Source organism: Erpetoichthys calabaricus, chromosome 5, assembly GCF_900747795.2.
Source record: "Erpetoichthys calabaricus chromosome 5, fErpCal1.3, whole genome shotgun sequence".
In the NCBI taxonomy this organism is placed as follows: domain Eukaryota; kingdom Metazoa; phylum Chordata; class Cladistia; order Polypteriformes; family Polypteridae; genus Erpetoichthys; species Erpetoichthys calabaricus.
Window position 1 is genome coordinate 48,070,576 of NC_041398.2, and position 18,935 is coordinate 48,089,510.

Here is an 18,935-nt window from a genome sequence, read left to right on the forward strand (position 1 = left end):
AAGGCAAAGCTCTCAATTTACCAGTCGATCTACGTTGCTACCCTCACCTATGGTCATGAGCTGTGGGTAGTGACCGAAAGAACGAGTTCACGAATACGAACAGCTGAAATGAGTTTCCTCCGCAGGGTGTCTGGGCTTTCCCTTAAAAGGGTGAGAAGCTCAGTCATCCGGGAGGGGCTCAGAGTAGAGCCGCTGCTCCTCCGCATCGAGAGGAGTCAGATGAGGTGGCTCGGGCATCTGATCAGGATGCCTCCTGGACGTCTCCCTGGTGAGGTGTTCCGGGCACGTCTAACCGGGAGGAGACCCAGGACACGTTGGAGGGACTACGTCTCCCGGCTGGTCTGGGAACGCCTCGGGATTCCCCCAGAAGAGCTGGAAGAAGTGGCCAGGGAGAGGGAAGTCTGGGCATCTCTGCTCAAGCTGCTGCCCCTCAACCTGATCTCGGATAAGCGGAAGAGAATGGATGGATGGATATATATAACTTATGAAATAAGATGGTTGAAATAATATTTCAAGGATGGGATCAGTAGTAAGTGGTTACATGGATTTCTGTCTTTTTTTCTGGAAAAGATATTTAAAGGAAAGCTAGATGAAAGATCGATTCTGTTGATACTCTATTTATATGGCAGGGCACACACAAAGACATTCTTAAAGGCGAGAAGAAAGCAAGACTGCGGGCAGTTTAGTACATATGGTACATTAACGAAAGGATTAGATCATAGTTTGAAATGAGTCATGTGATGAAGAATGTCCTATTTGTAAGTTGCTGTAGTTTCTGAAGGATATCAACAGGTCTGAGTGCTAGAATGGAAAGCACAAGGCTGCCAGTTCAGGCCCCAAACCCACTGACTTATTGTGTTGTTTGATCTGCTGTGTTCCCTTTTATAGAGACAATGCATGATATAGTTTTACTTTTTGGAGCCACTTTGGGTAAAGCTATCAGTTACATAAATATTTGACATGTTTAATATAATTTCCGGGTCACAGCAACTCAGTAGAAACAGGTACAGGCTAAAAAAACAATTGTGGAAGGGATGGGAGACCATCTGAAGGAAGCCCATGGGACTGTTTTAGTTTCACCAGGTAACCAAACACTTATATTTTAGGGAAGAGGGATGAAGAATGGAGTATTGGGAGGAAAAACACACACAGACACAAGAATCTACAAACTACAAACAGACATGCGAAAAGACAATTTCCTCTCGGGGATTAATACAGCATACTAAATACCAAATAACATCAGAGTTATCTGACAGAATGTAGGATATAAGTGACGATGTGTAGAATACGAGTCAAGGGAGGTTACAATTAAGTTATATAACACAATAGTGAGCCCTCACCTGGAGTTTTGTGTTCAGTTTTGATCTCAGTGTTACAAAAAAGACATAGTGGCACTCGAGAACGTCCGGAGAAAAGCATCTAGGCTGAATGTGGGACTAAGAGCTACGAGCTATGAGGTGAGACAGAAGGAGATGAACCTTCTCAGTTTAAGCAAACCAAGATTAAGAGGGGATGTGACTGAAGTGTTTAAAATTATGAAAGGAAGTAGTGCAGTGGATTCCCAAAGTTACTTTAAAATAAATTCTGCAACAAGAACAAGGGGAGACAGAGATTTAGTAAAGGCAGTTTTGTACAAATGTTAAAAGGTTTTTCTTCATGCAAAGAACTATAGGCACAATGATCAAGTAGGCTAGTAGAAAGCAGGACTTTTCGGGACCTTCAAATCTTGACTTGATGTTATTTTGGACAACCTAGGAGAACAGGGCTGAATGGCCTGTTCACCTCACAATTTTTCTTATACTTGAACCTTGGACACTTGATAAGTAAGGCAGCAGCACTAATCATTGCGCCAGCATACCTCCCTTGAAAAATATAGCTTTGTAATAAACATGAAAAATATGAAATGTGTCATGAATGGATCTCAATAAAGCTTTCTTTTTTAAAAGAAAGTTGTCAGCATCCTAAATGTCATAACTCGAGAGTCAGCTGCGCTTTCACCAGCGTGGTGGCCCATTGACACGGCAAACAAGAGGAGCTCACATTGGGGGATAATGAATGGATTCTTGTAGCAGAGTCACAAGGAACTCTGACCTGGAGGATGCAGTTTCGTCTTCCTGGGCACAGTTCCAAATCATACATAGAGACAGAGAGCATCTCTTGAAAGTGATATGTCTTGCTTTTTCTGATAGTGTCTCAAAGTACTGGGGACCTCATTGTTCTCATGCTTCTGTGCAACTGATCAATTATGGCTGACTATTATGATGCAAGAGTGGCATTAATAATACTGTGACTTAAATTATTTCTGTAAATGATCTCTGATCATTAAAAATCAGATAATAAGAAAATGTAAAGTTAGTGTAATGAAAAGAACTCAGTAAATTCAAATTAAATGATCTACGATCTATGAACCAGAGTGAAACCAAAGCTAAGGAAGTAATATTTAAAAAAAAAAAAAAAGTACACCAAATGATAAAGCAGAAGCTCAGAGTAAAAAAGTTAAAGCCACAAGTTTCTTCATCACTAAACCCTTTCATTCCCAGTTTTAAAATGACAGTTTGAAATTAAAAAAGTGAACAAAAACACATGTGAACCGTCAATCGTATAAAGGAAATATGTGTCATTAAAAGACTGACCTGGTGGTCCATCTACCTGGACCCACCTCTTCCTGCCGGAAACCATCATAACCAAAAGAACCGCCATCTTGAGTAGTCCGAACCAGAATCCCATCTGAAAAGACGTTTTCTTTAAGTCTACTTTTTTGTGTTGTTTTTCTTTGCGTTTTAAATCATACTGGGTTTGCTACGGGTGCCCCCACACTCCTTATTGTCTCTGCTTTGTTATTACATATGTCAAACATCAATTAAAAGAAATAACAAGAGAAAATGAAAGGTGGCTGGTTGACTTCGGCACTTCAGTTATCAATAGATAATTTGTTTTGGACTCACTTTAGTATGTTTACATGAGTTTTCCTCCCAAATTCCTAAGACATTCTTGTTAGGTTAACTGGTAAATCTAAACTGGCTCAGTACTACTGGAATACGCCTTGATAGGCTTGTTAGAAAAAGGACTGACTGAACAGTTGTCTGGCTCTGCTCCATCTCTTAAATTATTTTACTACTATTAAGAGTCTTAAAAAACTAAAGGACTGAAAAAAACATGAAAAAACTATAGATGTGTGTATACAGAACACAGACATGTATGTATTTTTGTATATTTATATTGTATTTTATGAAAAATAAGTAAAAGGCAATCAGAGGCTGGACTCAGCTGGCAACACCACGGTGTGTGTTTGCACCGAATGAGGACATCCATTACACATTTAGAAATATTAAGCGGCATGGCCTGCTGACCAGATGTTACATTTTAAACCACAAGGCGGCTGGTTCAGTCCTCACCTTAGACTCAGTGTGAGACTCCTAAGAAGTCACTAAACCTGCCTGTGCTTGAATTATAAAACAATACACGTAATGGAGAATGCCTTGAGATGGTGCTCTTTAAACAAGAGCCCTGTAGAGATACAAGGGCTCTTATGTTTATAATATTTTCATGACCCACGGCTTATGCCTCAATGATCGTGAACTGGGTGTTTCTAAAAACAAGCGGCACCTTTCTATTGTATGCACTTCACACATACAGTACATGGCTTTAGTGACGAGCGAAACACGCAAGTCCTGATTTACGTACAGTTTTGTGAAAATAACACTCAAGTTCTTTACACAGGTGATTTCACAAAATGTGAAATTCACTTTAAAAGATTTTTTGGAGGGTTTACAGTTTTTTGCGTGGAAAGCAAGGAATATATTGCTCTGTGATGTCCCCCTTACACTTCAGTCTTTAAGGGTGTTCTCTGCTGCAGCTGTATAATGCATACAATCTGTCGTACACCAGTAAAATAAATTCCATGAATGCCTCACATTCACATTGCCGTGGAGAAGTGCTGTGTGTTTTTTGTGTGTTTTTATTTTTCAAATGTGACATGCTGCATATATTTCACCAACACGCCCCACTGAGTACATTACAGCGTTTTCTCCACTAGGAAATCTCACTAGATGGGACGCTGCTCCCACACCCCAACCCTTCAGCTAACAACCTCGTTTTCCTGTTTTTTGAATCCAGCAGAAGAGGCTGAGGATGTGCACTCTCCAAGCATCATGAAGCTTCACGAATTCTCTTATCTGTGTCTGATGCATCTTTAGGATTGCTATTGCCAAGATTGTCATGAGGATCAGCAAAGCAAGGATTGCACTACCAGAACATCTCTGGCTGTCAACAGAATGTCTACACTTTTCATTAGAGGTAGTTATTTAAATACTAAATGACAGGAAAATGCATGCAGAATTAATTCAAGTAAACGATTCCTGACATGACTAAACGCTTTACTTCTTGTGTCAATAGCACAAGTTTCAGTTGAAACGAAACACGACTTATTGCACACGTTTTTGTTTTTTTTGCAAAGCCAAACACCGAGTTTTGCTGCAGATTCAATTTTGCACAAAATGTTTTGCTTATCATCTTTTTCCAATGGTGCACAAGCATACTGTATTAGGTTTAATTCTGTTCAGCTCTCTATGCAGTAATTACAGATCTTCTTATGTAATACGCTACTGTGGCTGTCTGTTGTTTGTCCGGGATTTTAAATCACCTGTAGTTCATAAACCATTTGATCTATTGACTTGAAATTCGGTACAAATACAGTATACTACGCGACATCTACTGTCCACTTTCGGGGTGATGATTTTTATTCCTGTTCTTATTTTTATTTTATTGTAGAATCAACTCTCGGCAGTGGGCAGCAGGGCGGCTGTGTGGTGCATGTGTACGGGCGCCGTTCTCATCCTTACCACCTTCGCCGTCACTTCCTCTACCTCTTCATATCTTAAATCATTCATGACGCAGACTGAAGACTTAAGTGTCAGCTTAAGTGAAAAATTAAGAAAAACCTACAACACAAAAACTGACTTAATCAGTTTTAATGCGAAAAGATGCCGACGAAAGAAGAGAAGAAGCGGGCCGCTAGGGTTGAGAAAAGAAGAGCTGCTCAGGAAGCAGCAATCACATCAACCTCTGAGCAAATGAATGCTAAACGTACAGAGAAAGAGGAGGAAAACTTGGAATGCTCAAGAGAAGTGTATTCAGTGTGCCATTACTGGTATAGCATAAAACCAAAACACACTGTCAAAATCTAAATAGTGAAACACCATCACAATTTATGCAAACATACACACAGCAGAGTGCGGGCAAACAGTGTTCACCCACATGACATTTTCTCTCTTTATTGTTACACAACATTGAATCGCAGTGGATTTTATTTGGCTTTTTCAACAGAAAAAGACTCTTTAATATCAAATTGGAAACACATCTCCGGGTGGTCATGCTTCTTACCCTTTCATCTTTTCTCCCATGTATGGTATAAGTTCTTACATTAGCACTTCTTACACTGTATACCTTGACTGAGATTCTTCTTCTTTCGGCTGCTCCCGTTAGAGGTTGCCACAGCAGATCATTTTCTTCCATATCTTTCTGTCCTCTGCATCTTGTTCAGTTACACCCATCACCTGCATGTCTTCTCCCACCACATTCATAAACCTTCTCTTAGGCCTTCCTCTTCTCCTCTTCCGTGACAGCTCTATCCTTAGCATCCTTCTCCCAATGTACCCAGCATCTCTCCTCTGCACATGTCCAAACCAACGCAATCTCGCCTCTCTGACTTTGTCTCCCAACCGTCCAACTTGAGCTGACCCTCTGATGTACTCATTTGTAATCCTGTCCATCCTCGTCACACCCAGTGCAAATCTTAGCATCTCATCATCAACAGCATTGACTGAGTTGGTTTCACATACCTATAGTTAATACTATATTTTCAGTGTATTTCTCTTCATAGGATGGAGTAAACTTAAACCTCGTGCATAAACAGTTTCATTACAAAATCCGGCAATACTTTTGTAGACATGCTCATAATCTTCTTGGTTTACTGAGCTATTCATGATCCCATTCATCCACATTCTGTATCTGCTTTTTTTTCTGGTCAATGTTGCAGTCTATTAATGATTATGTATGCAAATGCGAATGCAAGATTGATATATGAATGAATCATAATGTCACATTTTAATATGCAAATCAGCTTTTTGAGTATTCAAAGGTTCAAGCAATTTTGCTTGTTGGATACAAGCAGCTCTGCTGCTTATACAACATGGGTGCCAAAGGCTATTTACCAGTACAGCATGAGCTGATTATTTCATCTAATTACATTTAACATGCTTTTTAAAACGGTTTTGTCTTGTAGGCATTTTCTAAATTACTATTTTCAAGGGTGGTGTTTTCTTTAAAGGTTTTATGGCCAAATAGCTGTAATTAGTTTCTTTAAAAAACTGAAATTCCTTGTCCTTTTCATTTCTAGTGATTTGTCTCTCGGTGTATTGTTTGCTTTCTGCCGCTCTCTATCCAGTTTTCCACACTGCTGCTTATTAAAGGTTGCTAGTGCGATTTCAGATTTCTAGGGTTGCGACCCTGGATTTGAACTTCAGCATATTGTGCTGATTTTCCCCCGCAATGTAGGTGGTATTTATGAGGTACAGAACAGATTCTTACCATTATTCTGAAAGATTAACCCATGGCAGACAACGTTTAAACATGCAGCTCTCTGTTATGTTTAAAATAGGTAGTTAAGTGTTGTAATAGCTATAATAAGGAAAAGTTCTACAATCAACATTTAAAAGTTTTTTATTCTTATTAAGTGCAGCATATGGTCCTTGCAGCAGACACCATCATACTCCCCATATGGTGTGTCATAATAAAAATAAAGGTACTGTTCATGTTTACTCAATTTTTTATCACATATTCTTGAATCGTGAGTGAAGTACTGTCTTAACAAAACCTGTGAAAAGCACAGTACAAATGAAAAAGATTCAATAAGCTTCTCCTACTGCTTTCAGTTTTTAAAACTGGTAAATTCTCTTTTCTTCTACCCTTAACCTGATTTTCCCACTTCATATCTGTGTGTTAATGTGTTTATTCCATAGATATGGGAATGGTAATAAACTTCAGGAAATAAGGCTTAATTAACCATGTTTTACCGTCCCAGATAATAACACATTAAACAGTTTGTAACAGGGAGCAGGATGGGTGACACATTACTAAAATAGAATAGAAGTGTTGAATGAAGTCCTGTAGTTTTGTGAAACAACTGAAAGGAGGCTAGTGGTCTGTGGTAACAAGGGCCAGACTGTAGTTATCATCCCAGGATGTCCTGTATGTAGTGTACTGGAGATACGATACAATGTGGATGTAATACAGGCATTCATTCCCACAAGATGGCAGCAATAAGTGCTTCAGCAGTGTAGTGTTAGAAAATGGCACCAAGCAGGCCAGGCACAAACAATGATGGAATGTGTTAACGGATCGTCTTCTTGTATTGTTGTGTCTTCTGGCTAACACATGATAGAGCTATGGCCACTACTGCCATAAAGCAGCAGATACCACCAGCTATCTTAATTAAACACCCAAAACACTTGCTATTCTACCAGAGAATGTTTTCTAGAATTCACCAGGATCTGGGATTCCATTGTGTGTGAATCTGGTGGTAATGAGCTCATCCAGTAGTGACTGGAAGCAGGACTCCTCACTGTAGGTAAGTAAGCCAGTCCATGGCAGTTAAGATTGCTCAATCCTCATACTACCTGTTGCTTAACTGAAGGCGTCATAAAGACAGCAGTGAATGGAGTGCCACATTTCATGCGTGTTTACAGTATAAACTACATCTGTATGCTGTTTTAGTGTTAAGGCCAGTACAATGGCAATGATTTTCCGGACCCATCCCATAACTGTAAAATAAATTTGAAGCCTGATTCAACATAAGGCTGGTTCAGCTATATGTTCTAATTTACTGGGAACATAGTCTCATCTCATCAACACCTTTAACTATTATATGAATTCAATGTTTCCTGTTGATTTGGTGTTTTGGTAAAGTAAGCAGAGAGTTATTGACAGCATAGTGATACAGCACATGCAAGTCCTATTATTTAAAGTTTGGTTTAAAATGTTTAAGAGACATCTAGAAGATGCCAAGATAAGCATAAAAGGGCAGCATTCAGTCAATCAATATCTGGAAACAAGAAGTAGGGGGAGACAAAAGTATCAAAAAACAGAACAGGGCACATATCATTAACAAAAGGGTGTGAGATGAAAATCTTTATGAACGCACAGAGCAGCAGCAGTTTTAAGTTAGGTGAGAATTAGGAGATGGAACTGGAACGTATTTGTAATAACAAGCCAAAGCTGAAATCGGGCAGGTGACAATCAAACAATTGCCAGGATATAAGGAAAATCTTAACTCAGCAGATGGAGCAACAGAGTCAAAAAAGAGAATATTTCACATATCCTGAGTCAAAGAACAGACAACAATTCATAGCCAGAGAGATCTGATAGGTGCTAGACTTTCAAGTTTTGAATTGGTCACATATTCGAACAGTAAATGAGTGTATGATGTTGAACTTTATACCGTTATGGTTATTACATCATGGCAGCCCTGGAAACAATTGCAATGCCGATACAGAAAACAAAATGGCGTCTTGGAAAAATGCATTTCAAAATTAACATTTTCAAAATTGTTAGAAATGAAAGAACAGACCAGACCATTACATCCTTTGACCTCTAAACCCTCCAAAACACTAACTGTAAAAAATACATGAATAAAAATAAATAACATAGTACAGATCATCATAACAAAAGTAGCAACATGAACAGTTCATAAACTTGAAAAGAGAATGCACAGCACAAAACTCGAATCAAGACCTGAGAAACAAGTAAATTCCAGCATCCCACTGAAGAGCAAATGCACTTACGCTCAAAAAAGTCTTAGATGATGGCAGAATAATTGCAGTTGCCAGGAAAAGGCAATTTGGGGTATGGGCAACAGCACGAAATGCATAACTCAGAATGCAGTCTGGGTTACTAACAATGTAAAAACGAAAATCATCCCTTAGGGTATATTTATAAAACAATTATCAGCTGTCTATATGAGATGAAAGCAAGAAAGGATAAATAGAGAGTGGCAAGATAAAGTAGTTTTGTTATCCAAAAGAGCAGAAATATATTTTGGAACTTCAGTGAGCACTCCACTAACATGATATACTAGCATAGTGAAACACCCATTTATTAAAACAGGCGTAATGGTGCATTAGTAAGTCTGTCTGTTTAAATCATGTGTGCATTTACCCATCTCTCCTTTCACCTGGTATGCATCCATCTTTGTTTGTGCTTCTTGTTGACTTTCTTCATCAGACATTCCAGCCTTGTTGTGGACACTGGACAACGTGATGCCTGGACTGACGGACATACAACACATGGTTCACTTACGCTGGCCACTTGGCTTTGTTCATTGGACATTCCCACCCTCTTGTGGATGCCAGATGACATTACCCTTGAGGAAGGGCACAGACACCGGATAGATGAATGTTTTATCGCTTTATACTGTGTGTGTGTGTGTATATATATATATATATATATATATATATATAAATAAATATACATATATATATATATATATATATATTGTGGAAGTTCAGCCTCGACACAAATAGATACAGGACACACATAAGTCCGAAAAACAAACACGTTTAATTTTCTTAGTCCTTAGCACAACACACAATGCACAAACCCCACAATACTCAGTCCTTCTCCTTCCTTCTCTCTCTTCTCTTCTGTTTTAGTTCTGCCCCCTCCACTCCTCTCTCAGAAGCCCTGTCCTCTGCCTCCCGACTCCGGCTCTTTGAATGCAGTGAGGCGGCCCCTTTTATAGTTCACCGGGATGTGCTCCAGGTGCTCCCTGAATACCTTCCTGCAGCACTTCCTGGTGGGGCGGAAGTGCAGCATTCCAGGGCTTAGCAAATGTCCAGGGGTCACAACACCCACCTACTATCTCTCTAAATATATATGTATTTATAATATATACTGTATATATCGCTAAAGATACACATTTACATTTAATTATTTAGCCAACACCTTTATCCAAAGCGACTTACAACATCTGACAAACAATTGGTTACATTTTTTTTCTTTTTTCAATTGGAGCACAGGCAGGTCGAGTGACTTGCTCTGGGTCACACAGTGTCAGTGGCGGGATATGTGTCTAGACCACAGGTGTCGAACTCCAGGCCTAGAGGGCCGCAGTGGCTGCAGGTTTTCATTCTAACCCTTTTCCTAATCAGTGACCAGTTTTCACTGCTAATTAACTCCTTTCCCCTGAATTTTAATAGCCCTGTTTTTAAGGATTCAATCCTCTCAATTTATTCTTTTCTTCATTAAATGGCAGCCAAACAGAAATGAGACATGAAACAAGTCAACAGATGACCAGCTAAACTGGGGTTTCAAACTCCAACCAATTTCACTCCAACCAGTTTCTTAATGAGAAGCCAGTTCTTGCTGTTAATTAAACCCGTTACTTAATTCCACAGCTTGCTGCTGCTCTCATTTTGCTACAGCAGACATTTCCCAAACTGTTGATTTTCTGTTTCTGATTATTGACCTGAGAGATCAACCTTACCGAGACCCTCACCTTTCTTTATGTTCAGATAACGTGGTTAGCTGGTCACCTGTTTGCTCGTTTTGTGTCTCATTATTGTTTGGCTGCTAATTAAGGAAATAGAAAGAACTAAGGGGTCTGAGTCGAGTTAATTAAAACTAAGGCAAAAAAAGCTAATTAGCAGCAAAAACAGGTCAGTAATTAAGAAGGTGGTTAAAATGAAAACTTGCAGCCACTGTGGCCCTCAAGGACCGGAGTTCGACACCCCTGGTCTAGACTGTGTGGAAACTGGCCCGGACACAAACAGGCGGACAGTGATGGTTCACCCAACACACGTTTATTATACATTATTTACAAACTAGACAAAGAGCCCGTTTCGACAATGTAAGATGAAAGAGGCACGAGTTTGTGTCAGCAGTGTATGAAGAACAAATGATAAGTAACGAAGAAGTTGTTTTGTAATGATTGTAGTCCGCTTTACTCGTTACTGTACAGGCTTGTACTGTTAGTTAATGAATTTTCCAGGCCTATAGTATAATATTTAACGATGAATGTTCCAGTACAATATTGAATATAATAAGTATAAGCACCACAAACCTGATATAGGTGTATTGAATGAATGCGTAATTGAATCAGAATGCGTAATTAGGCCTCGAGCTGTAGTCGAAATCGCCTTTCAGGCCTCTAGAGCTTTAATCGAAGTCACCTTTCTCTTTGAATTTTTGCGGCCGTAAATCCGCCGCCTGCTGTGATGTTGGGGTTGGATGTCGGTCTCGTAAGGTTTTTCGGGCAGCTGCGCAGAAGGCAACTGCGCATTTGGCTTCGGATGTGCCCAGAAGGCGACTGAGCATTCGGCTTCGGACGGACGTGAGTGAGGAGGCAGGCGAATTATGTATTAAGATAAGTACTCACACAACCCCAAAACTCCCCCAAAGTCCAGGCCTCAACATTGCCTTTTCCTTACTTCAGGCCGCCTCCACTCCTCTCCTCTCCTCCAGAGCTTCGTCTCTCTTCCTCCCGACTCAAGCCATCGAATGGAGGGAGGCGGCCCCTTTTATACCCACCCGGATGTGCTCCAGGTGCCTCCCGATTAGCTTCCACTGGCACTCCCAAGTGTGGCGGAAATACCGGCTGAGCACCCAGAAGCACTCCAGGTGTCCCTGGTCTTCTTCCCCCCAGCACTTCCGGGTGTGGCAGAAGTGCTGAGGGCCAGGGCTCCTCAGGCATTGGGGCGCCCCCTGGCAGTGACCACAGACCCCTATAGGGTTGAGCTTCCAAGCTCCTTTCCTGTGGTCCCCATAGCCACCAGAGCAATCGCCCCCTCATGGTCTGCAGGAGGCGTAATCCCTCCTCCGGTCCTTCTGGGCATCCCGGCTGGGTGCCACCCCCAGCCACTTGCCACACCTGATATAGATAACGTAAATATAGGCACAAATACAAAGCTGCATTAAAACCTGTCAACATATAAATCATCTAACTTCATTTTTAACTTACAAGGCCTTGACTTTCTCCTCACACTCCCTCAATTTGCTAGTATTAAGGTCTTTAATCATCATTGGTAAAAAAAAATAGTTCTTATACCTATTTATTGTACATCAAGGGACCTGGAAGTGCTTGCCTGACGAAAGAAGTATGAACTCAGTGTGCAGAACAAGTTAATAAGCTCTGAGGTGATTTTCTGGGGTGCCTGGGGATAGTCTGCTCATATAGTACATGTAGGGAATGCTGTTACCACACTCCCATAACTTTCATGAATATCGGTGTAAGGCATCTTCTATTTATGAAGTGAATGCACTATAACAGGGGTGTCAAACTCCGGTCCTTGAGGGCCACAGTGGCTGCAAGTTTTCATTTTAACCACCTTCTTAATTACTGACCTGTTTTTGCTGCTAATTAGCTTTTTTTGCCTTAGTTTTAATTAACTCGACTCAGACCCCTTAGTTCTTTCTATTTCCTTAATTAGCAGCCAAACAATAATGAGACACAAAACGAGCAAACAGGTGACCAGCTAACCACGTTATCTGAACATAAAGAAAGGTGAGGGTCTCGGTAAGGTTGATCTCTCAGGTCAATAATCAGAAACAGAAAATCAACAGTTTGGGAAATGTCTGCTGTAGCACAATAAGAGCAGCAGCAAGCTGTGGAATTAAGTAACGGGTTTAATTAACAGCAAGAACTGGCTTCTCATTAAGAAACTGATTGGAGTGAAATTGGTTATAGTTTGAAACCCCAGTTTAGCTGGTCATCTGTTGACTCGCTTCACGTCTCATTTCTGTTTGGCTGCCATTTAATGAAGAAAAGAATAAATTGAGAAGATTGAATCCTTAAAAACAGGGCTATTAAAATTCAGGAGAAAGAAGTTAATTAGCAGTGAAAACTGGTCACTGATTAGGAAAAGGGTTAGAATGAAAACCTGCGGCCCTCCAGGACTGGAGTTCGACACCTGTGCACTATAATTAATTTACAGTAGGCTAAACTGGCATACGATTTTGCTAATGACTGGCAATTAATAGCATTTATTGAAAATAGCAAAATCATTAGGAGTACAAATAAGACAGTGGGAAGTTTGAATGTGTCTGTTTTGGAAGGGTTCACTATTGTCTTCCTTTTAGTCAGTCAGTCATTACCCGACCCGCTATATCCTAACTGCAGGGTCACGGGGGTCTGCTGGAGCCAATCCCAGCCAGCACAGGGTGCAAGGCAGGAACAAATCCCGGGCATGGTGCCAGCCCACAGCAGGGCACACACACAGACACACCCACGACAATTTAGGATCGCCAGTGCACCTAACTTGCATGTCTTTGGACTATGGGAGGAAACCCACGCAGACAGAGGGAGAACCCAGAAAGTGAACCCAGGAATCCTTACTGCAAGGCAGCAGCACTACCAATGTGCCACCGTGCCGCCCTATCCTTTTAAATATTGTGATTTATATAAAAGAAGCTGACTGACAGCAGCTTACCCTGAACAAAACCCTCATAAATGTAACTATGTATTTCATATAGGCTGATGGCTTTTGATAAACTTTGTTACTTACCTGACCCCAGTGCAAGTGCTCAGAACAACCCACGATCCAGCATGGCCTCTCACTTCCCCATGGTAGAAGCAATGGTTCTGCAAAATCAGTAATATACAATTAAAAAAGTGGTACTTGTCATTTCACATGTTTCATTTGGTTTAATTCATAGGTCTATAAAATATTTTTTAACTACTGTTTTAGTTAAAGAAAGTCAAGTAGTAGATTAAAAGTATATGTATAAGTCTCTGTATATGAAATAAAAATCCATCCATGTTAGCCAAATATACTGTAGATTTTGCTTTATGTGAAGAACACTGGTTAATATTTTACTGCTTCCTTAATAACACTGGTTTATTTAAATAACAATACTAGAAATTACATTAGATTTGATAAACCTTATTAATCCAATGGGGACATTCAGATGAATACAGCATCAGAAACATAAAAAACAAGGATACAGTCTCACTAGACAGACAATATAGTCAATCAATCAACAGATAAATGTATATACTGTTTGGATATTTCAAACTGAACTTAAAGAGTACTTCAGGAGGAAACACTGAACTGCCTGATATGTTATGTAGTTACAATTTCAACACCTACTTAACATTTTAACACTCTTATTTTAAGCATATACTTCTCTTTACCGATACCACAGCAGCCAGAAATCATGGCTTACCTGCTTGACCAAAGCCACAGACGGTGATCTGGTCTGATAGGACTCATAAGTAGTGAGATAACACTGGCAACTTTACACTTAAATGGCCAGCATCATTTCACATGGCTGACACACTGATTTTTTTTTTAGGAATTGTAAAGTTTGCTTTAATTTAAAACAGCCTTAGAAATTCAAAGCATTTCATAACAGATGAGCATATGTATCATCCAAGCACCATGCTATCTGTTTTTACAAAATAAACTATAATTTTATCTATCCTAATTGAAGCCACTCTAATTCATCTACAGCATGCTAAACCGATATCTAATGCTTTTATGCTTTGCTACTCACGTATTTTAGTTTGGGCCTTTGAAAGTATAATAATCATGAATTTACTTAGCACTTTGAAGAAATGACTGTCTGCCCCAAAACTGTAACCTTAACATTGATTTAATCATCATTTTCCATGTATCTGTCAGCTAGATCAAGACTTCACATTTGTTGTTCGGGGCGTAACGTTCATTACTAATTTAGAGGTACATGTGCTCATAGAGTTTAAGATGTGATGTTCTGTAAATGTGTTACCTGTTATTGTTTTAACAAAGAATAAGAAAAAGCAGGAATTATGCTTTTCAGCTGTGATAGACCATAAACTTGACCCTGAACATTCTGACGAATTCACAAAAATAAAAAGTACAAAAATAAAAAGTGTACATTGTACAAGTGTACATTTCTACCATTTAGTCCAATTTTGCATAAAGGATGTAGGCTTAGTATGTTTCACAATATAAAACCAACATATGTTGATCAGCCCACACAAAGACTGGAGAAGTGGTGGAGGTGTTGTTAAGTCAGTGGAGTGCACCAGCAGAGCAAAAAGCGATGAATTTCAGTGTCGTAGGCATTGTATCATCTCCACAGAAGAAACAACTCATGTGATAATAGGGATGGCATGGCTTTATTCACAATAGAATATTTAACAATCATGTATGCTCATCCTTCTTATATAATGCATGCACTTCTGAAACTCAAATTTAATCATACATTTTGTTTTTGCGAAGAACAAAAATTCTCACTGACCCAGTTCTCCAAGCTTGCGAGAAGACTGTATTCTGCAAAATACATTTATCTTTACTAAAATGTAAAAGGTGCTTTGAGAATTCATGAGGAAACTATTTAAATCATCTAAGGTACAGTAAATCCCTCTCTGTGAGATGGGTGTGAGCATGCAATGGACTGTATGCCCGTGTCTGCGGGTGTTGGCTCTAGCTCCCCACAAACTGGATGGAAGAGCAGAGCTGTATTGAAGACATGCAGTATTGATTTAAAGAGGCAGTTTAATGTTTTGTAGCAAAGAGCACGATGTACGCGATTTCAATTAGCAGAGGTAACTTTGTCGCTCCCCCAAGAGCTTCTTCAGCATTCACAACAAAACAGGGCCTAGTGGACACTTTGTCACACCATTTGTATTGTTCTCAAGCTACATTTTATCATAGTTTCATATTCATATCTTTATGAATATATCTTATTGTTTGCAACTGAAAAGATTTTCCGCAATTGTAATGTGTGTCACCAGCTGCAATATAGATTAGAATAAAATCCATAGGGATATTCTGGGAAATCAGAATTTGATTTAAGCTATTAACTAAGTCTTGTTTAAATCTTTTTATTACAAAAATTTCATTTGAGAACAATTTTGACAAGAACAGGCCATTCAGCTCAGTAAATATCATCAGTCCTATTTAAATGTTTACGTTCTTGCACACAAACAAATAAAAACAACAATGACAAGGAAATGTGCATAATCCATAACCTTTAAGGGCCAAAGTAGAAGAATCTGTCTCAAAACCATGCATAGTAAAGAGTGCTGTACAGTAAAATCCCATACAGTATCTCCTACACTGTATCTCCCACACTCACTGTGAGTTAAAATGGGCTCTCTGAAGTGGGGGCAGGTGTGCCAACCCCCGTGCCACCTGAAGCATATAAAACAAATGAGAAAGATGGCAGAAATCTTTTTCATGGGACTGTATATGAAGACATCTTTACAGCACATACAGCTTTTTGCCATTATGTTTATTTGACAAATATTTTGAACGGTTTTCACAGCCTCTTGAATACCCAAACATTTACACTAAAATATAATTACCATATCTCTGTGAATGTAACGTAAGACAGCCATTTGTTTTCATTCCACAAGCTTGCTCGACAGTAGCAAATGCTTATTCCAAATACAGATCTAAGTGGTCAGGCACTTTCTGTTTTGACCGATGAGCAGATATAACAAAGATAACCCCAAGACCTCCATGCTGCATCACGTTAGGTTGGCTACCAGCTTTATTACTTTAGGTGGCCCTTAATAAATCTCGTTTCAGTGGAACCTTTATCACATAGATTGAAGATGCATACAATAGCATCACTTGATCAATGTATATTCCAAAATCCCGCCTTGAACCTACGACCCAAAATCAGCCTCTCATTCTTAAAAGAGACAAACCCCAGTAATAGAAATATGAGAGATGGAGTTCCAAATACAAGGACAGATTGGTTATTCTAGCTAAACTTGGAGCAAACAGTTACTGAATCTGAAATGAATTTCTTCACACAAGGTCATAACTTTATGAAATAAATGAATCAAGAAGTGAAGTCTGGTGTCATTTTTTTCACTCAGGTCTCCTCTATCTGTTGTCAGTATTTCAATGGATATAAAATAGTATTAAATATTAAAAATGCAAAACCACTCATGTTCTGAACTAGAAATGTTTTCCAGTACAGGAGCGCAGTGGCTAATAGCACAAGTCAGGAACCAGCCGTAAATGAGGTGCCAGTCTATTACTGGGCACACTTCCATGCTCATTCTGTGCCAATTTAGAGTTGCCAGTCAACCTAACACAAATGGCATGAAGATGTGGGAGTAAACATGAATAATTGGAGAACAAAACACCTGCTAAGTACAATATATTTAATTAATGGAATCTTGTGACAGTTTAGTAATCATGGAAAGAACCTGCAAAGTCTCCATTCACTCTCAGTTGAAATGGGGTCTCGGACGTTGGGAGGCAAGTGTGGCAGGCACTATGCCACCAGAAACATATAAAAAGCATCAGAAAAACTAAAAGCTGTTCAAAACATCGATACAATCAGGACTTTGAGATTTCAATAATAAAAGAGAAAGAAAAGCCATCACATGGGTTACTTACATTCTGAGTGGGTAAATATTGCATGCCTAGCCTCTGTTTATTTATTTATTTATTTATGTATGTATTGCTAGGCTGGCCTCTGTTTTGAATTGCGTACTGATTATGCTGTCTGAGACTTCAATGCTGTAATATGCATCAGTGCCCTTTGGCATGAAAGTGGCGCCAGCGGCGTTTTCTTTGCTGCCGTCTTTGATCAGTTTATGAATGTGCCCTTTAGAGTATTATAAGTTGGTATGGATAATCTGGTGAATCCTTGGATATCTTCGAAAAACATTCTGTAATGGTTTTAAAATTGATTACTTCATAAAATCAACCCAGTAATGACCAGTAGTTTTCAAAATTGTACTTGTTTTTCTGTCCTTGCTTTTACATTCAGATAAAATTTACAAGGGGGGAAAAAATAAGCAAAATAGACAGAGTCTTGGGCAGAATTGTAAGTTGAGAAAAACGTACCAGTGGAAAATAGACTGTGCAATCGAGTAAACCCTACTGTAAAATGGATGTACAGTAGATTAAAACTGAGTTTGCAGAAAAAGACATTTGATTGCTTTAACCAAATGGTGAATTTTAAATCAAACAAAAAAATGGTTAGCTTGCAGTGGCTGTAAGATCATGACAGTCAAGGAAAAAAAATGTCAGTCGAATGCCATCCAAGCGACCAAAGAAGCATCTGCACCTCCCGTCTCTACATTAGAGGACAGCGGTCCTTACGCTAAACACTTAGTTAATTGAATGTCTCTTCATTAATTAAATTCTACCACTGTCTGTCTGCTGTCTATGAATTAATAGGATTTGAATTTTACTTTTTTTGAAATGTAGTAGAGAGATGTCATTTGCTGCCATGACATTTCATAGAAGATTCAACCTTCAAACTTTCTATCCTGTCTGAGACTTCTGTGCTGTAGTATACATCAGTGCCCCGTTGGTGTGTCTGTACAGACAGTATTTCTTGAAATCGGAGAGCTTGGGTTTTAACAATTAAGATGTAATGTGGTGAAGTGTATTCAGTGGTCTATGGCAGTGTAAGTATTTTTATTTTAAACAGTTGCACTCAGACTTGGTGTAGGTGCGTGTAGTAGCATGGCCAGGCAACCCCAGGGTGTTGACGGGGAAACTGGCTGATCACACATTCATGTGCAGAGCAGTCAGCCCATCTGGTTTTTCCCCATTAGTTCTCTGGTAAGCACCTACACCCACTACAGTATAAGAGGAGCCTGAGTAGGATACAGTAGAACCTCCGAACATGTACAAATCAGGCTATGATCAAAAAGTTTGCCAAAATTTTGCTTCTGTTCACAACCACACACTCTGGTGGCGAACAAAAACCACTGGCGGCCAGTTTCCCTACGCGCGTTCATACGCGCCAATGATTTGCCATTCTCCGTTTCCCATTTTCTTTTGTTTGCGTATACAGGGCCTAACAAAGCAGCTGATGTTGCAAAAGGAGTTACAATGTTAACCAAGCAGAGGCCTCAAGGGCTGGAAAGAGGTAGAGGTGGAAAAACTGTTGCTAGTATGATTGAACGAGAAGCAACTTGC

General features: G+C 39.5%; 1 protein-coding gene across 3 annotated transcripts in view; it reads right to left on the minus strand.

The window, feature by feature from the left end:
• Positions 1 to 18,935, minus strand: part of adam19a (ADAM metallopeptidase domain 19a) — a 684,192-nt gene that overhangs the window by 135,192 nt on the left and 530,065 nt on the right. For all 3 annotated transcript variants that reach the window (XM_028801514.2, XM_028801513.2, XM_051928363.1), the window contains exon 5: positions 13,557 to 13,633. In XM_028801514.2, the coding sequence (XP_028657347.1) occupies positions 13,557 to 13,633 (77 nt within the window). The remainder of the gene's footprint in view (positions 1 to 13,556; positions 13,634 to 18,935) is intronic.